The sequence below is a fragment of the Cuculus canorus genome, chromosome 7 (assembly GCF_017976375.1).
Source record: "Cuculus canorus isolate bCucCan1 chromosome 7, bCucCan1.pri, whole genome shotgun sequence".
Taxonomy (NCBI): domain Eukaryota; kingdom Metazoa; phylum Chordata; class Aves; order Cuculiformes; family Cuculidae; genus Cuculus; species Cuculus canorus.
This window is the reverse complement of record NC_071407.1, coordinates 14699540-14726849: the sequence shown is the minus strand read 5'-3', so window position 1 is coordinate 14726849 and position 27310 is coordinate 14699540. Positions and strand designations below refer to the sequence as shown.

At 60.6% G+C, this 27310-nt stretch overlaps 1 protein-coding gene across 3 annotated transcripts; it reads left to right on the top strand.

Moving 5' to 3' along the window:
* The first annotated feature begins 32 nt into the window (after positions 1-32).
* On the top strand, positions 33-27310 carry LDB1 (LIM domain binding 1). Of its 3 annotated transcripts, none has more exons than XM_054071728.1 (11): positions 33-219; positions 21104-21206; positions 21786-21830; positions 22056-22131; positions 22455-22557; positions 22752-22924; positions 23156-23278; positions 23454-23537; positions 23843-23966; positions 24379-24521; positions 24884-27310. In XM_054071728.1, the coding sequence occupies exons 1-11, from the start codon at positions 195-197 to the stop codon at positions 25112-25114; spliced, it is 1230 nt and encodes a 409-aa protein (XP_053927703.1). In that variant the 5' UTR covers positions 33-194; the 3' UTR covers positions 25115-27310. The 3 variants fall into 3 exon arrangements, with proteins under 3 accessions (XP_053927703.1, XP_009559760.1, XP_053927702.1); XM_009561465.2 differs by having other exon boundaries at positions 35-219; positions 24379-24527; positions 24884-27309; XM_054071727.1 differs by lacking the exon at positions 33-219 and adding an exon at positions 11452-11467 and having other exon boundaries at positions 24379-24527; positions 24884-27309.

Below are 27310 nucleotides of genomic sequence, written 5' to 3'. Positions count from 1 at the left end.
CGCACAGGCGCGCCTGCTCCGCCGCCGCCGCTGCCGCCGGCGCAGCCGCCCCCGCTCCCGCTCCGCCGCGGCCCCCGCCGCTCCCCGCCCGCCCCGGCCCCGCCCGCTGCGCCGGAGCTCCGCGCGCAGCCCATGCGAGCGCCCCGAGGCCCCCGCAGCGCGCAGCGACCCCCGGCCGGGCCAGGCATGTGAAGATGTCAGTGGGCTGTGCATGCCCTGGTGAGTGCGCGGCGCCGCGGGGAGGGGGTCCGCGCGGCGCTAAGGATGGAGGCTGGTGTGGGGATGGGGTCCCCCTGGCATTGGTGCCGGGGTCTGGTTATGGGGATGGGGTCCCCATGGCATTGGGGCTGGGGGCTGAGATCCCCATGGCATTGGTGCCGGGGTCTGGTTATGGGGATGGGGTCCCCATGGCATTGGTGCCGGGGTCTGGTTATGAGGCTGGGGTCCCCACGGCGCTGGGGCTGGGGTCTGGTTATGGGGCTGGGGTCTGGAAATGGGGCAGAGGTCCCCGTGACATTGGTTCTGGGTCTGGGGTCCCCGCAATGTTGGTGCTGGGGTCTGGTTGTGGGCTGGAGTCCCTCACAGCATTGGTGTTGGAGTCTGAGGTCCCCATGACATTGGTTCTGGGGCTGAGGTCCCCACAGCGTTTGTACCGGGGTCTGGTTATGGGGCTGAGGTACCACACGGCATTGGTGCTGGGGTCTGGTTATGGGGCTGGGGTCTGGCTGTGGGGTTGGAGTCCCCCATGGCATTGGTGCTGGAGTCTGAGGTCCCCATGGCATTGATATTGGGCTCTGGTTATGGGGCTGAGGTTCCCCACAGCATTGGTGCTGGGATCTTGGGTCCACACGTTGTTGGTGCTGGGGTCTGGTTATAGGGCTCGAGTCCCCATGGCATTGGGGCTGGGGTTGTGAGGCTGAGGTCCCCATGGTGTTGGTGCCGGGATCTGGTTGTGGAGCTGAGGTCCTCGTGGCATTAGTTCTGGGGCTGTGGTCCTCACAGTGTTGGTGCTGCTGGAGTCCCGCATGGCATTGGTGCTGGAGTCAGAGGTCCCCACAGTGTTGGTGCCAGGGTCTGGTTATGGGGCTAAGGTCTCTACGGTGTTGGTGCTGGGGTCTGGTTATGGGCCTGAGGTCCCCCATGACATTGGTGCTGGGGCCTTGGATCCCCACAGCGTTGGTGCAAGGGTCTGATTATGGGGCTGGAATCCCCACGTCATCAGTGCCACGGTCTGGTTATGGGACTGGGGTCTCCACAGCATTGCTGCTGGGGGCTGACCATGGGACTGTGGTCCCTGTGGCATTGCCATCAGGGTCTGGTTGTGGGGCTGAGATCCTCATGGCATTGGTGCTGGGGTCTGGCTATGGGGCTGGGGTCCCCGTGGCATTGCCATCAGTGTCTGATTGTGGGGCTAGGGTCTTCTGGCATGGCTGCTGGTGTCTCTGGCTGTGGAGCTGAGCACCCATGGCATTGGTGCTGGCAGCTGGATATGGGGCAGGTGTCTCTGCAGGACGCGTGCTGCAGTTTCGTTGTGGGGATGGGATTCTCTGTGGCATTGGTGTCCAACAATGGAAGAGGGGTCAGCAAAGTGCGGAGACTGGGATCCCAGCCCCATGGCATGGCTTTTGGGTCCAGCCATGGAGATGGGGTCCCTATGGCATGGCTGCTCCAGTCCATATGGACTCCTGAGGGCACAGGTGTAGATATCTGGCTTTAAAGCTGGGACCCCATGGCATGGATGCTGGTGTCCAGCTTTGGGGCTGAGACCGCATGGCATGGGTGCTGGTGTCCAGCTTTGGGGCTAGGACCCCGTGGCATGAGTGCTGGGGTCTGGGTGTGCATCTGGGGTCCCCATAGCGTGGATGCTGAGGTCTGCTGATGGGGCTGGTGCCCCACGGCGTAGGTGCCCGTGATGGCCTTAGGGCTAGGACCTCTTGGATCCTTCTACAGGGGTGCTGGGAAAGCACGTGGGTGGCACCATGAGGGGTGACCCCAAAGCAACCTCCATGGCTGGGGCAATTTTGTGGGGTGGCCCTGCTCCCCACGTGGGTGTGGGGCACAGGGTCCCTGGAGGGGCTTGACACTGTACAGATGGGTAGGGGTGCTGAGTGCCCATCTCTACCCCAACCACTGTGGAGTGGCAGCTGGGAAGGGCTCCTTCCTCATCCCACCCCCCACATGCTGCTGGGGTACCCCAGGGACTGTGATGAGCTGGTTAAGGTCTCAGCGCCCGGCAGGGTGCTCCCGCAGGGATGCTGGGATGCCCTGGGTCTGGGTCAGGCTTGGGGCAGCTGCTTTGCCTGCTGCTGGGTGCGGGACGTCACTGTGCTGGGAGCAAGGCAGGGCAAGGGGTCCCGGAGGGCAGGGCAGGGGGTCCCAAAGGGCAAGGGGTCCCGGAGGGCCACCAGCGCCTGCTCCCACATTGGGTCCTGGTGTTGCCGGCTGGCAGAAGCGGGGAGCCCTGTCCTGGGGTGCGTGGGAGCCTCGGGGATGGGGTTCTTCCATTTCCCTGGCCAGCCAGCGCTTGGGGTCCCTGCGGGGGAAGAGCAGGGAACGCTTCTTGTCCCAGCTCCCACGACAGCTTTCCATTGCCCTGGCATCCCCGAGGGAGCCCCCGCAGCTCCCAGGCTGTGACAGCCTGGTGCATCCCCTGGGGCTGCCTCCGTCGAGGGGGATGCAGGTGGGGAAGAGCGGTGCCCCTGCCTGGCGCCCCCCGCCCCTGCGCTGCCTGAGCCGTGTTTCCATGAAGGCAGGCGGCCCCTTCCCCCATCCTCCTCCTCCTCCATCTCCCACTGGAAGCTGCCAGAGCGCTGCTTCCTCAAGCAGAAAGTCACGTGAACCTCCCTGCGAGCCAGGCCGAGCAGCCACAGCACCCCGCAGCAGGCACCCCAAAGCTCGGCACCCCTCCGTGGCATCCTCCCATCACCCTCGTTGGGGGTCCCACCTTGGCAGGGGTGATGGCAGAGCCACAGCCAGGCCCCATTGCATCCCCCGGGAGCTGGCCCCGTGCCACCCGGAATGTCATCGCCATGTTGGTGGGCGCAAAGAGAAGGGGGGTCTCCTCCCTTCGTGGTGCGGTGATGAGGGGCCGTGAGGTCGCCCCGCAGCTGGGAGCATCCCTGCGGGATGGAGGCGTCGTGTGTCATCCACCCCCCACCAGCACCCAGGCCTGCTCCCCTGCGGCAGGGAGGACACGCGTGTGCATGCAATGTGCGTGCTCACACGTGTGTGCCCCTTGCCAGCCCCCCCCCCGCTCCCCCTCTGGGGCCGAGTGGCACATCCAGAGCCTGCGGCCCCCTCCCCCTCCCCGGACTGTTTATCGGAATATAGAAAAAAACAAGCTCTGCTGCTGGCCTCCCGCCAGCCAGAAACATTTAATGAGCCGCTCTGCCCAGGCTGCTCTTCGGGGCTGTGTTAACTTGGAGGAGTTTCCTGACTGGGAGCTGCTGCGGGGGGTGTCTCTGCAGCCCCTCGCTGAAATTGTGCCTTCCCGGGGGTGTGACACACTCCCTGCCATTCCCAACGGAACATCCTGCCCCGCTGCAGCTCCTCTTGCACATGCACCCCCAACCAAGGATGTTTCCCTGTTCCTTACCCCATTCTGCAGGAGATTTGGGGCAGGAGGGGGCTGCTCAGCTGGGAACCTGCCGCTGTCCTTGTGCCTGAGGCTGGTGGGGAGCTGCTGGGGGGGCTCCAGCCCCCACCCCAGAAATGGAGACGTGAGCAGGGAGAGTGTGCCAGGGTCAGGGTGGTTGGAGGCTGGGGTGGCAGCCGCCCAGCAGCGTGCCACCGTCCCCAGAGCTGCTCATAGCAGGACTGGCAGCCTGACCACTCGGCTCAGCCCTTCACACTGGGTAGGTCTTGGCATCCAGGCCCCAGGAGGGTCCTGACCCCCGGGGGCACTGCGCTCCCAGCATGCTCCATGCTCTCTTTTCTAATTATTTTTATTACTATCATTATTTCCCCCCACCGTAGCAATGGTGTCAGTGCAGAGAGGTGGAGGAGGGGAGCTGAACTGTGCTCCCTCCCCACGGGGCTGGTTCTGGCTCCAGCTTCACATTCCCAAGGCCAGCATCTGCCCTGGGATGCCTTGCAGGGAGCCTGCCTGAGCACCCTCTGGCAGGAGGGAGGGGTTCCTGAACCACACACTGCTGGGATGGACGTGCCCGGCCGAGGGACAGCCTGTTTCCATTTCCCTCCTTTCTGGAGCTGGCAGTGTGCATCCCCCACTGTCACGAGGCCGAGCTGTGCCACGTACCGCCTGTGACAGATGCGCTGGGAGAGGGAAGGCGGCATGCAGGGAGCAGACTGAGTGCTGTGGCCGGGGGAAGTGGGGCGGGGGGGGCAGCCAACACGCGTGGGCTCCGTAACACCCTTAGGGCAGCCTGGCATCTTGGCAGGGTGTCCCAAGGCCTCGTCTTGCATGGCCATGTGCTCTTGCCCAGGCTGTCCTCTTGTTGCTGGCCAAAGATGGAAGATGCTGTTTGCCCTATCCCCCTTTGCACAATGAAGTGCCTGCCTGGTAGATGCCATGTGTACCACATTGCCTACCTGTATGACTCTATGCTCCAGTGAAGGCAGGATGGGGTCCTGGCTACCCAGTGGTTGGTGAGGTGGTTCTTCGGGATATTGAGTGCTGGCGTGAGGCTGGACACATCGCAGCACTCATCTGGGCCAGTGCAAGCTCACCCTGCTGCCAGCTTGGCTTCACCCAGTGAAGCATGGATGGGTTAATGCCGAAGCAGCCGGCTCAGCGTTGTGTGCCTGTGCCAGGCTCCAAGCTTACTCCAGAAATGGTGGTGTCTGCTCAACACAAAGATGCTGTGAAAGCTGCTCCCATAGGATCTGGGACTCAGGATGGCACCCTCAGGGCAGGGAGTGTCCGTTTGAGCAGGAAGTGCTTGTGGCCAGCAATGCGCTAGCCAGGTGGCCCCATGCCCTGGGCAGGGCAGGAGCAGCAGTGTGCCCCAGGCGTCCCCTCCTGTCCCCTGCATATTTAGCTCAATCTATTGGTGCCAGCTTCTCCTCCCCCCTCTGCTGTGGGATTCCCCAGCCACATCCGTGTTGCTCGTTCATATGAGGTGCGGGGCTGTGTGGTGTGCTGGGAGCATACGTGCCCATGCTTGACGGCCACTGCTGGGTCCTGGAGTGGGCTGTACCCTGCGGGGCTGGCGTGGGTCCTATGGGGCCACTGTTGTGTGCAGCATGGGTGCACCCCTTCTTCACTCGGTGCCTGGGGCACAGTGGGTGTTGGAGTGGTTGGACTGGGTGACCCCTCCCCGGGTGGTGGTGGGTGCAGGCAGGATGGGGCTGGGTGACCGTTATCGGCCTGCCTGCAGGCTGAGGCTGTGGTTTCCTGCTGCTGCTGGGGGGGAGGGTGCTGGGGAGCTGTTGGGGCTGCCGGGCCCCACCTGGAGTGGGGATGGTGGCAACCATCTGCCTGGAACCCCCGGCCCCTGAACTGGTGGGCTTTGCTGGGCAGGGATGGGGTGGCCGCAGTGGGGGTGATGCTGGCAGGTTTTTGGGGTGTTCATGGGAGCATGCTCACGGAGGTGCGAGTGGGCTGTGCACCAACATGGGGTGTCCCACTTGGGCAGGGGGAACCAAAAGGCACTGGGAGGTACCGGACCCCCCCTGTCAGACCAGCCCCGCATCACCACTTGCCCCCTTCCCTTCCAGGCAGGTCACTGATGGGGGTGAACGTTAGACCGGCGTGTAATCTCCCATGCCGCAGGCGCCTGCTGGGCCCCCACTCCTCCCTGCCCCTCCCTGCCCATGAGGTGGCTGATAATGCCCTGCAGGCACCCCTCTGTGGCTGCTTTCTCAGGGGGCCCTGTGGGGTGTAGCTTCCACCCCCTCTTTTAGTTGTCTCCGACTGCCTTTGGCTTGGCGGGACCCACAGGCAGATCCCAGAGCCACTTGCACCAGGGTGTGGGTGTCTGCCCCCCAGGACTGCCCCGCAGTGTGGGGGTGGCAGGCGGGAGGCCCCCTCCTTCCTGCAGGAGCAGCAGTCCCAGCCCCCCCTCCTTCCTATGCGCTGAGGGGCTGGTGCTGGGAGTGCAGCCAGCTTTCTGCAGCGCGGCCCCAGTGGAGCTGCTGCCTGAGCCAGGCGAGGACGCGGGCCGGGATGGAGATGATGCTGGGCGAGGACTGGCAGGGTGTCAGTCCCCCATGGCGGGGGCAGCTCCTGTGCCCCCCTCTCTGCAGCAGCCAGTTGTGCCATTCTCTGCTCTGCCTCATGCCTCCTCCTCTGGCCAGGGTCGTGCCCAGCCCTGTGGGCTCCTCTCGAGGGCTGGGGCTGCTCCTGCTCACCCTCCCTCTCCTGCAGAGCGGTGGGTGCCAGCTCTTGCCCTCCCTGGCTCCTGTCTCCCCGCTGGCAGTGGCAGCTGGCAGCGCGCCGCATCGCAGGCACGCAGCTCCACCGGGCACGGGGCATGCCTGGGCATCCCAACCTGCCTGCTCCAACCCGCCTGGGGTGAGCCTGGGGCAACTGCGGGCAGGGCCAGGCAGGAGCAAGGCAGCAGGAGACCTTTCCCTGTTGGGGATGGCAGTGCTGGCGCAGAGCTGCTGGAGGAACCTGGCGTGGAGCACCAGTGCCTGGGGTTGGGTGTTGGGATGTCACCTGGGCTCGGGATGTACCAGGCTGCCAAATGTCCTTGTGGAGAGCCATTTCCCTCCTGAAGCCCAGGAGATGCTGGTCACGCTCCTCCAGACTCGGTGGCCCCTGCCAAATCCTCTGGGCAGCCACCGTGTGCCCCAGCAACATGCCTTCTGCCAGCGTGTAGGTGGCAGAGGGCTCGGACTGATGGTGAGGTCCCCTCTGAACCTCGGGCTGCCCCCAAGTGGGGTGGATGAAACTGGACATCCACTCCTGGCAGGCCCTGGACCTGGAGCCGTGGGAGCTGCTGTCCCCATCCCACAGTGGCTGTGTCCCTGCTTGGCCTAGCTGGCGGGGAGGAGGCTGCTGCTAACAGGAAGGACATGCATGTTAGCAACAAAAACATGGCAACGAGAGGAAGCAGAAGCAATGCATTATTGATGGAGCTATTTGATGCTGCTGTATTTGGAGAGCCGCTCTGGAGTGCTCGGTAGCACCATGTAGGGGGCAGCGGGAGGGTGGGCTCTGCTGGCAAAGGTTTACCTGCTTCAAGTCAGCCATGTGCATCCATGGCCCTGGGAAACGTCCCCTGCCTCCTCCTAGAGGGTTTCCAATACCTGGGGGAATACAATGGCATGCGGGTATGGGGGAGGGATGCCAGCACTGTGTCTGTCCCTGGGTTTGAGGGTTTGGTGGGTGGCAGCTCCCAGCCATGCAGGTCTCTGTGGGGAGTGGGAATGGTTGGGCTCCTATTGTGACTTGGGGGGCAGAGGGGAGGGAATGGAGGGGGAGCAGCCGGCCACGGACCAGGTTGCTCTCCCAGCTGGAGTGAGAGTCCCTGGAGCTGTGGGACTGGGCGTTGAGGACTGTGCCTTGGTTCCTCTGTTAAGCAGCAGTGCCTGCCACTTTGGGAGGTGAGGGTGTCCAGGGACAGTGGGCAGACGCTGGATGCTGGGGCTGCTCAGCCATGCTGTGTGTCAGCCCTGCCCGACCTGGGATCCCAGGCCCAACCAGGCTGTGGGACCAGGACCAGGCCAGGAAAGGAGCTGTAAAACGAACCATTCTTGTAACATGAGAGAATCCACCTGGAGGCTCCGGAGCCATAAACCCCAGCAGCTCTGGCAGGCTGGCCCTGGGCTGCTGCCAGAGAGGCTGGGGCTCACTGCTGCGGGTGTCCACACTGAGGCTGAGCCCTTGCAGGACAAGCGTTGCGATGTTTCAAGGACAACATGGGAACACTGCGGGGCATTACTCTGGTGCTGGTGCCGTGGGGAAACTCCTTGCCAGCAGGACCTGCCAAAGCCTGCGTACGGACTGTGCCTTCCCGTTGGAGCCTGTGGCCAGCTGGGCAGCGCAGTGGCCGATCCACCGTGCCGGAGCAAGGCATGCTATGAGGGTAGACACTCCATATGGACCACATGCACTCTGGGGTCCTGCACCCTCTGGAATCTTTCTCCACCATCTTTTGTTGTGGAAGAGGTGGGCACAGATGGCACGCACTTGGTTGCTGCTTGTCCGGTGCTCACATACTCAGATCTTTTTCTCCATCCCCTGCGGGATACTCAAGATGTGACCCTGTAACATGCCACCCTGCCCCAGGCAGCTACTGGGCATTCTTTCTGCCTCTGAGTGTCTGGAAGGGTTTTGAAGGGTTAATCCCAGGAGCCCCCAGGATCTGCCGCCTGCCCGGCATGACTCACTGTGGAGTTTCCAGCCTCCCCCAAGCCTCTCTCTTGGGGAGAGATGGAGCTACACCTTCTCCAGCCAAGAAAGGGTGCCTCCTCCCTCCCCAGATACACCCCTGATCTTGGCAAACAGGCATTATCGAGAGAAGCCCCTCCTTGAGATAAAGGGAAGCAAAGCATGTTTCTGTTTGAAAGACAAGGGGGAAGGCAGTGGATGTTTTCTCGTTGGAAGGGGGGTCTGGATTCTATGCTGTGCTGCACTGCTGCAGGCACTGTCTGTGTCTTTGCACGTGCGACAGTGCCCCTGGTCTCACCATGATTGAGACAAGTCCAGGAGGTTTGGAAGTGCCAGTCCATTCCCTGTGCAGGCTGTACTGGTTGCAGAGCTAGCAGATTTTTATTAATATTATTTTTTATGTAAGCATGCAGGTCCCTGCTCTCTGCCTGCGCTTGCTGGGGCCCTGGCTGCACTTCAGAGTGTACCCTCCTTGCCTGGGATGCTACATGTGTGTTCTGCTGAACCCAGGCCACAGGGATCAGAGAAACCTGGGCATCTCCTGGCTGCAGCATTTCCCACCAGGCTCTTCCCATCCACCTGTCCATGATGCATCCCTGTGCTCACTCCTGCTCCTAAGCTCCTGCTGATTCCCTGGTGGAGACCCGCACCAAGTGTCAGAGCAGGAGTGGGCCTTGGGGAGCCCAGGCAGATGTGGGGCCCTTGCTAGGGGCAGAGTGGAAGCTGGGATCTGGGGGATGCAGTGCCCCATCCTGAAAACCCAGGGAGCTGGAATCACTCTCCACTCCCCCTGCACTGCGGGTATGAGCACAACATGAGGAAGGGGCTCCCCTCACCACCGCGCCACCACACACGCTTCCCAGCTGCATCCCAGCCCTTCTGCTCTCCATCCAGCATCTATTTAATTATTAACTCAGCTATAACCATAAACAGCTGGGGCTGCTGCAGCCACGTGGACCAGTCCAGCGCTGTCGTCAGAGCCGAGCAGGGACACGTGAGCAGTCCCGGAGGGCTGCTGAGCCCTGGGATAAATTGCTCAGGGCATGTTTGCTGTGGATGTGCCAGGCTGTGGAGCCCAGTGAGGGCTCCTCTCTGATCCCTCTGGACACGGTACGGTGCCAGGAGTCGCTGTTATAGGGGAGAAATGCCCCTTTTTTGCAGTGTTTTGCAGTAACGGCGCAGTGTGGAGCGCTGGTGGCTGGCTGTGCCTCATGCATCCTTGAGCCCTGGGAAGGGAAGCCGGTGCGTGCAGGCTGTGTACGATGACCACATCATACATGTGTATGTCTTAACCGGGAGGGCTGTGCCGTCTGTAGATGTCACCAGCATTAGGGCTGGTGTGGTTTATTGGCTTGATGACGGTGTGTGGCAGCTGCCACGCACAGCCCCGTCTCGCCTGGTGCCACGCAGATGCGGGCTGGCAGGGGGACGGGCAGCAATGGGCAGCATACTCCATGCCCAAATCCTGCAGCACCGACAGCGTGGGTACCTCCAGCTGCGCATGCCTTTTGCGGTGTGGGGTTTCGCTGAGGTTTTGGGGTTTGCAGTGAGTTTTTCTCTCTGTTTATTTGGGGTTTACAAAGAGTTTGCTCTGTTTATCCATGCGCCCCTGGAAAGTGGCACTTGCTGCAAGCTGGCGTGCAAAGGGAAGGAGAAATGAGGTGTGATGGGGACCAAGGGTTGAGATGGAGCCTTGCTTGGCTGAGGGCTGTAAAGGACAGGAGCTGAGGATATGCTGCTGCAGAGCTGCTCCTGCCTGTCCCTCTTTGGTGCTGTTCCCAGGCTGCCCCCAGTCCTCGGGTGCAGGGCTTGGAGGACACCCCCAAAACCTCATGGCTGAGGTTTAGTGCCTGCCATGCATGCACTGTCACGGGGATGAGCACACTTGGCGGGACCCAGCGGGTTGTGCCTGTGTTACCCCACGGCTGCTGTTTTGGGGAGGGGACGAGGTGTGGGGCCGGTGGTGCGAGTGAGGGGTGTGGGAAGGCGTGTGTGCCCCAGGCGTGGGCGCACACCCGGTCGGGGGTGTGCCAGGAGGCGTCGGGGGAGACATGCAAGCGCATGCCGGCCCGTCAGCGTGCATGCAACACGATGCACCAGTGTGTGCATGTGAGTGAGCCTGGCTCTACAACATGGAACCGGGGGGCTCTTGGGCTCAGGGGTCCTGGCTCATGTCCCTGCTCCCTGTGGGATTGCTGGCTGGGTTGGGAGCACAGGTCTGTGCTGGTCTGATTTGCCGGAGCAGGAGCTTGCAAGGGGCAGGTGTAGGTGAGGGAGGAATGGGAAAAAAAATGGGATTTTTTTTTTTAATGGAAGTTTTCAAAATGTAAATTTTTTACAGAAATTTATTTATTGTTTACAAAAATGGAATTTTTTGTAATTTCTCCTAATTTGAAGAGCTTGGAGCTTTGTCAAGGAAAGCCCTTTTGGGTCTGCTGGCAATTGTGAACCAACACATTTTGTTTTTAATACTCCCCCCCCCAAATGAAACAGTTTTATATTTTTTTCCTTGCCAGAAACTGGGGGGAAGGGAAACAAGTTTCACAAAGAAAAATCCTGAAAAAAAACTTCAAAGAAAACCCCAAACCGAACTGGGGAAAAAGTCCATTTTCACAGAAACTTTGGCAGGGGCAAGGAAGCCTCGGCTGGTGCCGAGTTTCTCAGCACCAGCCGCGTCCTGCGTCCCACATCCTGGGGAGCACTGGCATGGGGGGTCTGGAGGGCTCTCAGGGGACCCCATTTTGGGGGGAGTGTCAGCCAGCTTCCCTGGCCCTCACCAGGGAGGCAAGGATGCAAGGTGCTGGAGATGGGGGGTTAGGGGGTAGGGGTACCAGTGATGGGGGAGTCGGGGATGGGGAGGTTGGCGATGGGGCTGCTGGGGGGTCGGTGCTGGGGGTGTTTGGGGGCTCAGTGATGGGGGCTGTTGGGGGGTCGGTGATGGGTCTTTTGGGGGGGTCGGTGCTGGGGCTGTTGGTGCTGGGGGTGTCGTTGCCGGGAGGGGGGTGGTGCCGGGCCGGGGCAGCGGTGCCGCCGCAGCCATTGTGGCCCGGGCCGCGGCGCAGACAAAGGAAGCGCCCCCGCCCCGCCCCGCCCCGCCCCCGGCGGCCCCGCGCGCGCCCGCCCGCCTCGCGCCGCCCGCGCCGCCGCCGGACCCCCGCCCGCCTCGCCGTGAGTCACCCCGCCCCCCCCGCAAGTTTCCCGGCCCCCCCACCCCGGCCCGGTGCCGGCCCCGCGCGCGCGGGAGTGGGGGGCGCGGTCCCGCCCGCGCCTGCCAACTTGTGCGGGGCCGCCCCGCGACCGCCCCCCGCCCGCACGGACCCGCCGCGGACGCCCCCGCCGCAACCCGCCCCGGCCCGGCTCCCCGCTCCATCCCGGCTCGGCTCCCCTGGCTCCTTTCTCCTGTTCCCCAGCTCCCCTCTCCATCCCTGTTCAGCTCCTCTAGCTCCCCTGTCCATCCCTGCTCAGCTCCTCCGGCTCCTCTCTCTATCCCTGCTGAGCTCCCCTCTCCCTATCCAGCTCCCTTCTCCATCCGCGGTTCCACTCTCCATCACTGCTCAGCTCCCCTCTCCCTGTTCAGCTCCCTTCTCCATCCCTACTCAGCTTCCCCGGCTCCCCTTTCCATCCATTCTCCTCTCCCCCTGTTCCTTTCTCCTGTTCACCACCTCTCCTTTCCATCCCTGCTTAATTCCCCTAGATCCCCTCTCCATCCCTAGCTCCCCCATTCGTGTCTCCCCCAGCTCCCCTCTCTCTCCCTCACATCCCTTCTCCCTCCCCAGCTCCCCTATCCGTTCCCTACTCAGCTTCCCCATCCTTCTCCTTTCCCACAGTTCCCCTCTCCATCCCTACCCAGTTCCCTGTCCCCCTCTCCTGGCTTGTTGCCTTCCATCCATGCCCAGCTCTCCTACTTGCCCCCCCCTCGCCCAGCTCCCCTCTCCATCCCTACTGAGCCTCCCCCACCCCTCTCCTCTGCCCTAGCTCCCTTCTCCATCCTTGGTCTCCCTGCTCGTTTCTCCCCCCCCATTCAGTTGCCCATGCATTCCCAGTTCCCCTGCTTGGCCATACCCCTCCCTGCCTGGCTCCCAAGCTCCCTCCTGCATCCCCAGCTCTGGACTTTCAGAGAGGCACCCTCAGCCCCACGGGGTGCTGCTGGCAGCCGCCGTGCCCTGCCGTGCCCTGCTCCATCCCAGCCCGCAGCTCCCTTTGTTCTTCTCTCGGCTCCTTCCCCTGCCTGAGCCCCCTTGACAGCTGCCCCCTCGGTCCCCCTGCGCGTGCTGTCACCGGGGCGGTGGGGCTGGTGCCTGGCTTGGGGGGGCTGCACACCTGCATTCCCTCCCTGCCCGCTGCGACTTCATCCCTGCCTGATTCCCAGAGAGTCCTGCCAGCCTCTCACGGGTGCCTCAAGGGGAATTAAAGGTCTGAGGGGTGCAAAAGCAGGGGTGCCACGCACCTTCTCGCAGGAGCTGCTGCACCGCGGGGGTCTGGGCTCAGGGGGCCATGGGCGCAGGGGGCTTATCCTCCCCAGCAGACAAAGCGCCAGCTCGGCCGGGGGCAGCTGGAGCTGGGGGGCTGGGCTGGCGGTGGGCACAGCATCCTTGGGGTCTGGGGAAACTCAGCTCCAGCTTGGGAATCGGTGCGCGTGCCGGGGCTGTGGAGGGGTGTCTGACCCGGGAGGTTTCTCTTGAAACCCCTCAGGAGGCTGCCCTGGGTCTCTGACCTCCAGCAGCCCCTGTCTGTCCAACCGCCTGGGATGAGTGATAAGATAAGCACCCTGGGGCAGCACTGCTGGGACTTACTTGGCTCTGGCAGCTCCCGATCCCATCGCTGCAGCCCCGGCTGGCAGAAGCCAGGCACCATAGCAGGTGCCAGGGAGCAGCCACCGGCTTCTGCCAAGGCTGGGGCCATGGTGGGAGCTCCCACACAAGAGGTGGTGGCTAGTCCTTGGGTGAGATGCAATCAAAGGATTCAGAGGCTGTGGCATCCGTGTGGAATCGCCTTCTGGGGCACAGAGCGGTGAACCCACACCGCAACACCCCAGCTGCTTCCTTCTCACAGCCAACTCTGAGATGGCTTATGGGTGCCCGACAGGTTGGGCAGGCATGGGAGTAAATTGCCCTTCCCGGAGTCTTCCCGGTTCATTCTCCTTGTGCTTTTGTGTTCTTGGTAGTTCTGCGGTCACTCCTCCAGCACTGGTCAGGTATCATCTCTTACCGCTCTGTTTTAAGTACGGGTAAATTTGGATGTCCTTATTCCTTTGTTAAAGCCTCAAGTTTTGGAGTATTCTTATCATAGGAGAGAGAATTGTAGTCTTCACTGGAGAACCCAAAGTTTCTCTGCCCTCCTGATTTTGTAGAAATCCTAGATCTGTGATATGAGCGCATTTTAAAGACTGGGGAGAGAAGTGCCGAGCAGAATGGCATACAAGTTGTGTTGCTTTGAAAAGGGAGAGAAAAGTTGTGATCCAAGGGGACAGGCAGGCTGTCGTTTGGTGGGAACTTTTCCCTTCACCCTCAGCAGGTCACAGTCCATGTGAAATAGGAAGAGGCCAGCAAAAAGCCGCAGTTCATTCACAAGCAAAGGTGACTTGGGCTGGGGACCTGGAGCCTCTTTCAGCTTCTTTTGAAGAGCAATGAGAGGTGGCAGCCTCGAGCCTTCCCAGCCTTCGAGATGCAGGAGTGAAGGGTGAGGTGGCACAGTTCAGCCTCAGGGCCCCTTCCCTGCTCTGTAGCTGGCAGGGTGGCAGCCGCACTTGTCCCTGAGTGGTTTCTCCCAGTGTGCCAGTTATTCCGCTTGCTTGCAGCTCTGCACCCGAGGGGTTTGAGGTCTGCATTGGAAATACGAACCCTGGGTCCTGTGTGGTGGCAGAGCAGCCACAGCACTTTTTCTTGGAAACTTTCCATCCTCTGAGCAACTTGGGAGAACAGGGTGCTTCTGCTGTCTGCACTGGGTGCTTATGTGTCCATGGGCTGCAACGCTTGCCATGAAGAGGTTTGCTGCCCCACCAGCTGCTGATTTGGGCATACTGGTATTGTGACCGGGGATACCCAGGCAAGAGTGTTTCCCCAGGACTGTGCTGTGTTGGTGGAGATGGTTTCTACAGTGTTTTGCTTCTGGGACTGGGAGCTCAGGCTGTGTTCCTAGTGCCTCTGGTGCACCAGGCAGGTGTGCTCAGCTGGACCCTGTCCCTTTGCTCCCTGGGGTTTTGGCTCCATCCTGCACTAGTTGTCCAAAGCCCTGATGCCAATGACAGCATGTGCTGCCAGCGCAGCGGTGCGGTGCAAGTCCAGCAACCACAAGCATCTTCTCTGTCACCAGTGCTGCCAGTGTCCCGCCCCGTCCTTCGCTCAGCTGCTCCCGTGTCACCTCTTAAACTGAGTCTGGAGAGAGAGGAGTTCAGCCTGAGCTGGAGGCACGAAGGCTTGGCCCTGACAGCTCAAGAAGTGATGGAGGTACTTTGCAAGCTGCAGTGAGCAGGTTCCTACCATGCTTGCACCACAGCTGTAAGGCACCCGCTCCCACTGCATCCTTGCAGGGGAATTATCCAGCTTTTTTTCTCCCCACCGGCCCCAGTGCAGGCAACTGGCTGGCTGCCAGGCTCTACCTAGGATGCAACATGGAGCAAGGTGGCTATTGGCGGTGGGGCTGCTGTCTCTGGAGACTACGTGTCCCAGCTTGCAGCACTCGGCGCAGTTGGCAGCAGCGGGGGAGCAAGGTGGAGCGTTGCATCCCGGGATCGCCAATCTCCATGCACCACGTGGGGGCTGACAGCATTCTGCACTCCGAGGTGGTGGTGTTTGGGGGTCCTCCAGGTCCAGGGGATCAGCCTGGGGTTCCTCCTCTGTGGCTGGAGGGGCAGACCTCAGCCCCTTTCCACCGCTTCCCTGCCTGCTGGCTCTCTGCTCCAGTTGTGCTGCGCAGATCTTATCCCTGTGGAGGGCGAGCAGCAGCCTCACCACACCGTGCAGAGCTGTGTGGTTTTGCTTTGCCACGTGCATGGCAGGCAAGGAGCACAGAGCAGGAGCAGAGGTGCTGGCTGCAGGGCCATCGCCGTGGCTCTGGATTTTAACTTGCTGCTGCTGCGGAGCCTAAGAAACCTTTGTTTGTCAGTTGGATTTTTTTGATGGGATGTTGACAAGTTTGTTTTTCCAGCCCCATGGTTCTCGCACTTCGTTGTCTGTTTGTTTGCCACTGCTGCCCCAGTCTGTGCTGCGGGAGGGACAGGAGCCTGGCCGCTGCTGGAACCCCGCAGGGTGGCAGGGCCCCAGGGTGCAGGGGTCTGGGTGAGAGGGAAAGCGGCCAAAAATGTGAAAGGTGCATTCTTGAGGCTGAAACCGGCGGTGTTTGATTACGGATCGTCTTTGAGATGGAGAGCCAAAAGGAGTAATTAGGGACAGTGGGATATTTCCCCGAGAGTCGCAGGAAATGACTGCTTCGTGGTAAGTTGATAGTAGTGGAGCTGAAACTGGGTTATCTGTGGGATTGCATCTGGGGCTTGCAGCCTTGGACGTGATTCAATTTTCAGGCTGTTTTGCAATTGGCAGGGTGTGCTCTTCTCCTATTTTCCCTCCTGGAGAAATCCCCATCCACGTGTCTGAATTGTCTGAGGGCCTGAACGGGGACAGGGAGACTCCTGCTGTCGCTAGGGTTACTGCAGTGCAGCGAGGTGCCCCCCAGATCCCCATGGAGTACACAGCTCCACAGGATGCCTTCCTGCTCTCTGGCAGAGCTGAGGCTACAGGACTGCTCTGAGTCTCGACCCCAGATCCGTGTCCCAGCCCCAGTGCTTTTCAGTTAGTGTCACTTTGCAGCTTGCATCAAGTTTGTCACTTTGTAATAACTGCAGCTAATTATTATTTCTCTGTCCCTCTCTCTCAGTTTGCAAGCCAAAGGAGAGGAGCATCTGCTGGTCTAGGATGCTTTCTGTGGTGCGGGGAGAGCTTTTGCACTAATGTTGTAGGATGTGACTTAGACTGGGGTCTTGTGTCCCTGCCCACTGCCTTGTGCGCAGAGAACACCCTGCACAGCCATGTGGTGTGGACAGGGAGGTAGCTCGTGGTCAAGATGAGCTCCATGGCCAGCTCTGGTGTGTGGCTTGAGAAAAGTGAGAGTGAAATCCCTGCAGGCAGTACTGTGGGTTTTGTGCTGGCCAGGTTCAGTCTCTGTGTTCAGCTGGGTCTGTGGCATCATCCCATAGTCCCCTTCAGGACTGGCATATCCTCTTCCCTGGACAGCCCAGCCTCTTGAGAGTTTCTGCTGTGTCAATTCTGCATTCTCAAAGCACGCGGGGATGCTGCACGTTGAGGTTATTGATGAGTATGTCTTGGGCCATGCCTCTGTCTGGGGCACTGTGCTGCCTGGGGTACTGTCAGTTTAATAACACTGGAGCTTGCAACTGGCCTTGCTCCCTCCACTCTGGAGGAGAGAAAGAAGAGGTGAAAGCAGGTTTGTGGGGACAGACCACAGACTACTTTGTGTGCTTCTGCCTGTCCCAGTCACTCTGGATACTTCACTGTGATTGTCCTCCAGCCCTGCCAGCTTCCTCAACACCGGCAACCATCACCAGGCAAAGCCACAAGAATTATTTGAGGTGCTGCCCTGCACCCGGCTCCGGATAACACCCTCCCGGGTGGCACCCTCCTGGCAGCCCTGCCGGCTGGGAAGATGAATTTCCTGCTGCTATCCGCTGCTCCCACACCAGGCGAGGCAGCCCTGCGAAACAATGCCATGCTGCTATTTACACTTTAAAGCCTCGTTAGGCAGGCAGGAAGCAGCAGGCAGGGTGCATGCCGGGATGCAGCGACAGCCTTTAGCGAAGGCAAGGCGAGCCCCTCTTCTTCACTGCTGGGAGGAGTGGGATGCTCCCCAGCTGAGCTGTAACCCTGCTGCCTCTTTCAAGCCCCATTTCTTCATTTATTTTTATTGGGGTTTTTTAGCCTCTGGAGCCCCTGCCTCACTGCTGAGCTCTGCTGCTTGCACAGAAAACACGCTGGCTGCTCAGCTGGGGATGGCTCCTCTCCGGGACGGGGACCACTGATTCCTGACGGCAGCCGCAGGTGTAGGAGCAAGACACCGGCACTGCTCTGCCTTTGTCCTTGGCAGCTCTTTGCTCTTTGCTGGCAGGACTGAGCAAGGGCAGTGCGGGCAGAGGCTTTTCTCCCTGCCAGATACCAGGGAAGGCTCAATGCCTGCCCTGTCCAGGCAGGCAGCTCCCTGGCTGGTGCTGGTCTCAGCTCATGGTGCCGTGCCCTCTCCCGGCTGTGCTGCCTTTGTGAGATACCTACCATGCTCTTGGCTCCTTGGGAAACCTGAGGCTCCCCAGCTCTGGGGGCTTGGTTTGGATTTTAACCATTCCTGCTCCAGCAAACCCTCCAGGCAGTGTACCAGAACAGCTTTCGCTGCAGGGGTGGCAGCTCATAGGCAGGGAAAGCAGAGGAGAAGGCAGGCGGAAGGTTGAGTGGCTCCAGGTGAGTCACTGACAGGGCACCCGCCCTCCCTTCCCTGGGTGCCTGCCTGCCTGGAGCTCCTTCCTAGGCTGAGCTCTCACACCAGCCCTGTGTGGCACTGGCAGCTAGCTCCGTCCTGCCCCTGGCTTGGGACCTGGCCTTGGCAAAGGATGCTGAGCCAGGGCATCCCTCTGCGGGCTTCCCTTCTCCTGCACCTCCCTGCTGGGGCCACCCACCTGGCCACAGGCACTGCACCGTTTGCCGGGACCTGCCTGGGCTGGTAGCTCGCCAGCTGCTGCGTCAGCCTGATTTTTTTTCACTTGCTGATCATGTACGTGTTTTTATGATGCTGGGTGAGCACCCAGGGATGGCCACGGGAAGCCTCTCGTAGGCTTAGGGTCGGTAGGGGCATCACACCCCCAGCCACAGAGAGCACCTCTGCGTGCTGTGCCTGCCTGGATCCTGTCCGAATCCTCTGTCCTTAAACAGGAGGCAGAGCCAGAGCATGGGAGATGTTGGCTGGGGTCAAGCGCTGGGCTTGGCCCAAGAAGGGCCACATCCTGTGGCTCTGGGTCACTGCACCCAATGGGTTGGGGCTTGCAGGAAGCTGGGACAGTGTGAAGGGGAGAGGCAGTGGTTGAGGGATCTCCAGGACTGGGCAGCGTGACTGTTGTGTGGGTAAAAGTTAGTGTTGATGCTGCTGTAAGTTAATTGCGTTATTTAGTGTAACGCGTGTAGTGTGAGTGTCTACAGGGAATGTAGAATCTGGACAGCCTGTATCAAATCCTGAGGCTATTGCCAGCGTTACTTAAAACCACTGAACCCAGTAACATATTTTATGCTGCATTAAAAATAATACTTGGTCAAGATGCCAATGTTGCTGATGTCGCATAACAGGCTCCTCTCCTTCTCTAGAATCTGAGATGGGTCAGTCAGCGAAACCCCAAAAGCCAGTCCTGTCTGCATTAACCTGCTCAGGAAGGCCCAGGATGGAAATAGGTGCTTGGGTCAGTGCGGTGGGGCTGGCTGATCTGCTGTCCCACCTCCAGGAGCAGGGGGTTAGGGAAGACCCTAGAGAAGCAGAGCAGATGGAGGGTGATGTGTCCCCATGGTCTCACTAACCCAGCAGACTTCCTGCACCCCAAGAAGCAAGATGGGGACCAAGGGCAGCAAGAAACCTTGGGGACTTTTCCTCTCATCTCTCATTGGTGAATAAAAACAAGGAGGACAAGACGTGCTGGGTCTGATTTTCTTATCCTTACTGAGGACATACTGACCAGAAACAAGCAGTACAGCTCGTCATTGCCAGCTGCTGCTTTCTCTGCCTAATGAATTGGTTCATTTTCAAGAGGAGATGCATGCTTTTGGGAAGTTTCCTATGCATCAAGCACACTTCAACATTGTGTCACTTAGCAGCAGTGAGAGGAAATGGAAATGCTGTGTTTCTACTGCAATTTCAGTTGAATTATCATTTCCATTAGGCACAAGTTGACAGGGATTAAAGCAGAAAGCAAAAATTCCCTCGCACCAGCACTGGCCTCCCTAGCAAAAAAAAATGTTATCTTTGAAAACGTTAGGTCAGAGCAAGGGGCCGGTGTTGTTAGCAGCTGTATGAGAAATTGTGCCGTGCCCCACTTATCCTCGCTGCAGGCGGGCAGGAGCGGGAGCAGCGAGCTGCCAGCAGAGTGACTGGGCTGGCTCTGGCCCTGCAGGACTGGTGCATCCTGCTGGGTGCTGGGGAGAGGCTGGGTTTGGCTGCCATGGGGAAATGTGGTGAAAAGCCACTAGGGCCCCAAGAAGTCAAGAACCGAGGAGTGAAATATAAGTTTCCCCTGACGCAAGTTGGGTTTAATGCCTGTAAGGTGAGTCCCTCTGATTTTGACCAGCCTTAGTGTACAGAGCCACGAGTGTGATTCCTGTGCCTGTGGGCTCGGGGTCCCTAGCAGCAGAGCAGGGGTGATGGCAATGCTCTGGTTTGGGCTCCCATGTTGGCCAACAGGTTGCAGCGTGCTGATGTCTGGTAGCACCACTTTCCCTGATTCTGAAGCTCTTTGCTCCCCTCCTGCATCCGTCACAGCCAGGTGACTGCTCTGATCCTGTCCCTGCGCCCTTCCCCACAGCCAGGCCATGCCATGGTGCCTGGCACCTCCCAGGTGCTTCCCTCTACCCTCTACGGCTGGGCTCACTTTCTGCAGCACTGGGCGGCAAATGGCTCGTGGGCGTCGGGAAGTGCCGTGCCCGGGGCTGCGGCCGGCAAGTAGCTCATGGGGATCCCGCCTTGGCCCCGGCTGCAGCCGGCTTCAGGAGCAGAATTACCCGTGTGCAGTGGGGCCGGCTGAGCCGGTGGAGCTGGAGCTGCCTGGCAGCTTCCCTGCTGCTGCACCCCATCCAGGTCAGCCCGTCTGCCCGCCGCCGGGGAGCCGCGTGCCTCGGCAGCGCCCGGGTCCAGCGTGCTGGGTCCTGCCAGCCATGGGGCGTGCCGGGGCTCCTGCAGGGCTCAGGGAGGGGAGCTGGCAGCCGCTGCTCCCGGGAACCTGGGCTGCTGCTGGGAGGGGGCCAGTGAGCGTGGGAGCCCAGATGGGGCTCGCCATACTGGCGTGGCTGGATCCAGTGGGCATCCTTGTCTTCCATCAGCAGGCCCAGAGGGATCCCCAGGATGCTTTCAGGGATGCATGCTGGCTTGCACACACTGCACATCCCGTTGCACACCCCATTATGCCCCTCTGTGGGCTCCTTGTCTTTTTCCACGGTGCTACGGGAAGCAGCAAGGCTTTGGGGTGGTTTGAGCAGGGCTGGGGGCTGGTGTGTGGGATCTCTCTGTCCTCCTGGAACCAGGTGGCCGCTGGCTGGCCTGAGTGGCAGATGGTGGCTGCCTGGGGACAGCCATCCGTCCCTCTGGGCGATTATTCACTCGTCACCATGACGATAGAAAGGTCAGCGAAAAGATCCCATGTGATTCCTGGGTCGGGTTGGTGGGATTAGGAGCAGCGCAGGAGGGAGGGTTGGGGGGAGGATAGGGCCCAGCCACCCCTCCACTGCTCACCAGCTGGACTGTCCCCCTCGGGTACCATCCCCAGAGCCTGGCCAGCTGAGAACTGGCAAACTGGGCACCAGTGGGAAATCCCTGGGATGGGGCCAGGCCTTTCCAGCTGCTGATCGTGTGAGAGCTCAGTCCTGACCCTGTATGGAGGAGGTCTGGAGCTGTATGTGGGGTGAAGAGGCTGAGCATCAGGCAGAAGCAGAGGAGGGATGGGACTGGGCTGGTGGGGGCTTGGTTGGTCCTGCATCCTTCTTCCTCCCCACAGTAGAATGTCCCTTCTCACAGGGTGCCGTTGGCTGACCCATGTCCCCTCTCTCTTTCCAGGCTGTTCCTCTAAGTCATTCAAGCTGTACTCGCCAAAGGAGCCCCCAAACGGCAACGCCTTCCCCCCTTTCCACCCAGGCACCATGCTGGATCGAGATGTGGGGTGAGCTGGGACCTGAGGAGGGTTTTACAAGGTTGGGGGTGCTCTGCAGTCTACACCCTAGGGTCTCTCTGTTGTGCTCCCCAGCAGTGTATGGAGACTGCAGTGCACAGAGTTGAGTTAGTACAAGGGGAGAAGGGGTATCAGAGCAGGGGTGGGACTGGGTGGAGAAAGGATAGTATTTGGGGTGAAGGAAGCCCCAAGGTCCCTTTGCCAGGCTAAACCCCTGGGATGACTCAGACCAAGGAGCACTCCCAGCTCCTGCTGAAACAGCCCCTTCTCCAACCTCTGTCCTGCCTGGCACCAGCCCTGGCTGCAGAAGAGCTGAGCATGTCTCCAGGCAGCTGCAGGCCAGGTCCCAGGGGTGATGGAGCAGCCACCGGTGCAGGAGCAGAGCCCGGTTTCAGGGGTGCAGGTCTCGCTGTGGGGCCATCAGTGTCCAGGGTACAGCCCACGTCATGCATCAGGTATCACCTCTAGCCGGCCCAACCACCTACTGCAGGCAGGGAAGGGGGAGCTTTGCCAGGCGGGAAGGGAGATCTCCATCAGCACTGACCTGCCTGTGTTTTTTTCCCTCTCCAGACCTACTCCCATGTACCCACCAACGTACCTGGAGCCTGGAATCGGGTAGGTGTGGGGGTCTGGCAGGGACCCCACTGGGAGGGGCGTTGATGCCTGTGGCAGGGATGCCGTGGCAGGCCTGGCACGCTGCTGGCCACAGTGGTTTGCCAGGGGTGTTGCTTGGACTGCCCAGCCTTGCAGGGGCTTGTGCATTCCCCACTGCACTCTTGGGACCCCTCCCCACACCATGGCTGCTCCCTCTCTTGACTGCTTGCTCTGATCTCTGGGCAGGAGGCACACGCCGTATGGGAATCAGACTGACTACCGGATATTTGAGCTCAACAAGCGGCTGCAGAACTGGACAGAGGTGGGGAGCTGGGAGAGTGAGTGATGGACAGGGATGAGGGATGCTTCTAGATATGCATTTTGGGTATGGGGTCCTCTGTGCTGCCTGCCCTTGCAAGCTGCCTTGCCTCTAAGAGGAACCTGTTGGCAGCAAGGTCCTGCTCCTTAGATCCCCAAGCACTTAGTCCCTTACGTAGCGGTGGGACAGGGTTCATCATCCCCATCTCCAAGTGCTCAGCTGGGAGCACAGCCCTCCACAGGTTGAGCACATGGCTGCTATGCCTGGCAGCCAGCTGTCTGTCTGTCTCCCCTCCCTGTAATCTGACATCTCTCCACCATCCTCAGGAATGTGACAATCTGTGGTGGGACGCCTTCACCACGGAGTTCTTTGAGGATGACGCCATGTTAACAATCACTTTCTGCTTGGAGGATGGACCAAAGAGATACAGTGAGTAGAGGCTTGAGCCCTCCTTCCTTAGTGCATTGCTTCTTCAGCAGGGGATGTGGTGGCTGTGCCGTACAGGGGAGGATGCGGGTGGGGTGTCGGAGCTCAGCTGCCTCCAGCCGGCGGGAACATCTTTGCAAACCCAAGGCATGTCTGGGTGAGCCGGGTTTACTGACATTATCTTCCTCCTTCTCCAGCGATCGGCCGGACTCTGATTCCCCGTTACTTTCGCAGTATCTTTGAAGGGGGGGCCACAGAGCTCTACTACGTGCTCAAGCATCCTAAGGAGTCCTTCCACAACAACTTTGTCTCGCTGGACTGTGACCAGTGCACCATGGTCACCCAGCACGGCAAGCCCATGTTCACCCAGGTACTGGCCGTGCCCGCCTCTTCTGCCCCTTGTGCTTTGGTCCAGTCTGCCATCGCGGTGGCCGCTGTCCTGTGGGGCCGTTTTGGGCTTGTGGGTTTGGGTTGTGCTGAGTCTCATGGCCGGCAGGACCAAGCCACCGGGAGGGTGTCCCGACATGCAGCGGTGGCATTCCAGAGGATCTGGGCTGGGGGATGTGGGGGCAGCCTGTGCCTGACTCTGCGCCCTGCCTAGGTGTATGTGGAGGGGCGGCTCTACCTGGAGTTCATGTTTGATGACATGATGAGGATAAAGACGTGGCATTTCAGCATCCGCCAGCATCGAGAGCTCATCCCCCGCAGCATCCTTGCCATGCATGTGAGTACTGCTCTGGGAGCTCCTCCACAGCACAAGCGAATTGGGGCTGCTGAGCAGTTCTTCCGCCTGTGAAGGCTGGAGGGACATCAACCCTGTCTCCCTATCTCAGCCAGGGTATGGAAAGGCTGTCCTCAGCCCAGATGCAGCTGAGCCAGTCTCTCCCTCTTGCTCCTAGGCACAGGACCCCCAGATGCTGGACCAGTTATCCAAGAACATCACCCGCTGTGGGCTCTCAAACTCCACACTCAACTACCTCCGAGTAAGCGTGCGGGAAGAGGGAAGGATGCAGCTCTGCTTCTGGGGTGCGGGCTAGGATGGCCACATTTTGTGCTCTCAGCTGCCCAACTCCTGGCTGCCTTGGACTGTTGGGGGGCAGCAGGGCAAGCTGTGCAAAAGGCATCTTGCAGATGGGCTGCATAGAGCTGTGAGGCAGTGGGTCTGCTGGAGCCCGCAGGCCCCTGGAGTGGCTTGTGTCAGTGCAGCGCAGATGGCTGCCTGACAGAGGGGCATTGGCTGGGGCCTGGAGCATTGTGATCTAACCTTGCGCCTGTCTGCTTCCGGCAGCTCTGTGTAATCCTAGAACCAATGCAGGAGCTCATGTCACGGCACAAGACCTACAGCCTCAGTCCCCGGGACTGCCTGAAGACTTGCCTCTTCCAGAAGTGGCAGCGGATGGTTGCTCCACCTGGTGAGTCTTGTGTTACCCATGGGTCTCCAGGAGTGCCTGTTCAGGCCCTACCCTTGGTGCAGGCTTCTCCCAGTCCCAGAGCCTGTCTTGGCCTTTGTCTTGTGAGTACGGGAGCAGTGGGTCAGGCAGTCATCTTCCTTCTCTGCTGGCTTCCCTTCCCACTGGGGCAGAGTGGGGCTGCTGGCAGCCACCTTTCCCTGCCTGGGAGCTGCCAGCTGCTTGTGGAAAGCAAAGCAGGGATGGAAATAATTCTTGCACCTTCTCCTGTTCCCTGCACTGTGGGGACAGTGAAGCTGTGGAAGGAAGGAGGGTGGTGGTGCTGCCCCAGGAGGGATGTGGTCCTTGCAGAGAAGGGGTTGGGGGACACCAGCTCCTTCTTGTCAAGACTGACCATGTCTCCCTCCTCTGCCAGCGGAGCCAGCGCGGCAGCAGCCAAGCAAGCGCCGGAAAAGGAAGATGTCGGGGGGCAGCACCATGAGCTCTGGTGGGGGAAACACCAACAACAGCAACAGCAAGAAGAAGAGCCCAGCCAGCACCTTTGCCCTGTCCAGTCAGGTACCTGTAAGCATCCCGTTTCCATTCTCTCTTCCTCCCTGGGGGTGGAGGGGAGGGCTCCCTGCCCTGGCTGCCGGGAGTGGCTAGGGGAAGACCCCTGGGGACTGCCTGTCTGAGCCCCCCTGGCTCTCTCCAAGTGATGGGGAGAAGGAGAGCATGTCCCAGCTGCCTTGCCTGAGCCGCTTTGCCTCCCTGCAAGGGAGTGAGGATGTGCTGCCCCGTGCCCTCCCCGAGCTGCAGGTCCTGCAGTGGAGATGAGGAGGTGGCCCTGTGGCTGGGGAATGGAACTGTGGTGTTGGGGGGGTCTGGTGGCCCGGGCTCCCCCCACCTCGATTATGTTTCGGGACCGTCTCCCCTTTCAGGATGTGATGGTGGTAGGCGAGCCCACGCTGATGGGGGGGGAGTTTGGGGATGAGGACGAGCGGCTCATCACCCGGCTGGAGAATACGCAGTTTGACGCCGCCAACGGCATCGATGATGAGGACAGCTTCAACAACTCGCCGGCACTGGGGGCCAACAGCCCCTGGAACAGCAAACCGCCCTCCAGCCAGGAGAGCAAGTCAGAGAACCCCACGTCACAGGCGTCGCAGTAACGGCCCCCCCACTGCCCCGTGGACTCAGTCCCAACCGATCTACCTGTACATTTGCAACGGAGAGTGACTGGGAAGCGGCGAGGTATCGGGGGGCAGATCGGCGCTGCAGGGTGCACAGCCCAGGGTGGGCAGCCCCCAACCCTCTCCCCCTGCCGCCTCCCTGCTCCTCTCACACCTGCCTCCCCACTGGACCCCAGGGCAGGGGTGGGTTTCTGGGGCCGTAGCTTCATTTTTCCCTCTTCTTTCTCTTCCTTCCTGCTTCTTCCTCGGGGAGCCTCTCATCCTCACCCCGACGTGCCCAGACCCTGCCTGCTGAGCCGGGGAAATTAGGAGGGAGGTGTTGGCAGTGGCTGGCATGACTGGGAAGCTGGCAGTGTGCAGATGTTGTATGTTGGGATCTGGCACAGCCCAGAGACCCTCCTCCCTGGGTCCCAGAGCTGGGGATTGCTGGGCAGCCACCTGCGATGGGGTTGCACATCCCCAGCCAATCTGGGGCTGGCAGAGGGGATAAGTGGTGTTGGAAAGGCTTCCCCATGCCACCAGCTCTGCCACAGAGCCTCCTCTGGCCCGAGTCGGATCCTGCTGTGCTGGGGTGGTGTTGAGGATAGGGCCCTGCCGCGTTTCCCTGCTCTCCTGCACCCTTCCCTTTCCCTCGCTCTCCAGGGACGAGAGTGCAGCAGGGCGGGGGGGGCTCTGTATATAGGAATTGCGTGGGAGGGGGCTGGGGGGGCTTGGAGGACCCACAGCTCGGCCAGAGCAGCTGAGCCGGTGCCGTCGCTCCCTCCCACAGCCCTTGTGTTTCGCCTCTGCCCCACGTGGGTCTGCCTGGGGCTTCTTTGCACCCCCCAGCTCCCAGTACCTCCTACTTTTGTCTTTTTTTAAGAAAAAAAAATAATATTATTAAAATTGTAAGAAAAGAAAAAAAAAAATGGGAAAAGTCCCCCCAGCCCCCTCGCCGGTTCCCCTCTCTCTGCCCTGTGCCCTCTCCCCCTGTCCTGACTTTTGTACAGGCTTCTTCTCTTGGGAGTCTCATTTTATATCCAGTTCGGAGAGCTTCAAACCAAGGAGAGACTTTGCAGACTTCCTTTCTAATCCCTCCAGGGGCCGGGGGGAGCAGCCCCCCGCCTCCCTCCTCAATGTAAATCTTGTGTGCTGTTGTCCCCGCTCCCCCCGCCTCGGGTTTGTGTACCTCGTGCTTGTACATTTCCGCGCTGTAGACAGTGTGTACGATACTGTTCTTTCAATGTGTTATCACTAGAGCAGGTGCCTCCATTGATGTTAGGGGAAATGATGAGAAAGATAATAATTTTGGGGGTTTTTTTGTTTTAAAAAAAAAAGAAAAAAGAAAAAAAAAATCCCTTCCAAGGCTTCTTCAAAGGAGAAGACGGGAGGTGCCGGGGAAGGGTGTTTGTGCTCACCAGCTCACCCCAGCAGCCTCGGAGGGGGAGCCTGGGGGGTGCTGGGAGTTGGGGCTGCCCACGGCCCCCCCACCGATGTGGCCCCAAGGTGGGGTTGCAGCAAGCGCTGCCCCGGGGGTGGTCAGGATGAGGCAGCTGCCCCGGGGGGGGACATGCGTGTGCGCGAGAGTGCGTGTGCGAGAGGTTTATGTGTCTGTCTGTGCGTCTGCAAGGGAACCCGGGGCAGATGGAGCAGCCCTACGGGTTGGGGGAAGAGGGGACCTCCCCAACTCCCTGCCGGGGATCCCACAGCGTGTGTCCTGCTGCCCTGTGGGGTTGGGGGCTGGCTGGTGTCGCTGAGGGGCTCCCCCCGCTGCGGGGGGCTCTCACTGCAGCAGCGGTGTTGCCTGCACCCCATTGAATCGCCTGCCTGTGGCTGAGACCGCAGGGGGTGGCTGAGCTCTGTGGGGGGGGACACCCACCCTGTGTCCCCCCTCTTTCTGCTGTCCCCGGGGTCAGGCTTGGAGACAGGAGCCCCTTGGCTCAGCCCTGGCCTGATCTCAGCCTCAAATCCCCAGAGGGTCACCTGCGTCAGCCCCCGGGCCCCTCTGGGTGGAGGGCTCATCCCTGCCCCCCCAGCTGCCGGCACGGGGGTCCCCTCGGCCCCTTTGCAGGTGGAGGGCAGGCGGGAGGGTGGGAGCCCGGTGTGGCAAGGAGGGGGCTCTGCTTTGCAATTAAGGTACGATTCTCTTTGCCAGGCTCCCACGGTGGGTGTGGAGCCCCTCGCCCCTCCCCTCCC

Coding starts and splice junctions, on each gene's coding strand:
- LDB1 (XM_009561465.2), top strand. CDS start 195: ATGTCAGTGGGCTGTGCATGCCCTG. Junction 23,538..23,842: donor CCACACTCAACTACCTCCGA/GTAAGCGTGCGG, acceptor TGCTTCCGGCAG/CTCTGTGTAATCCTAGAACC. Junction 23,967..24,378: donor GCGGATGGTTGCTCCACCTG/GTGAGTCTTGTG, acceptor CTCCTCTGCCAG/CGGAGCCAGCGCGGCAGCAG.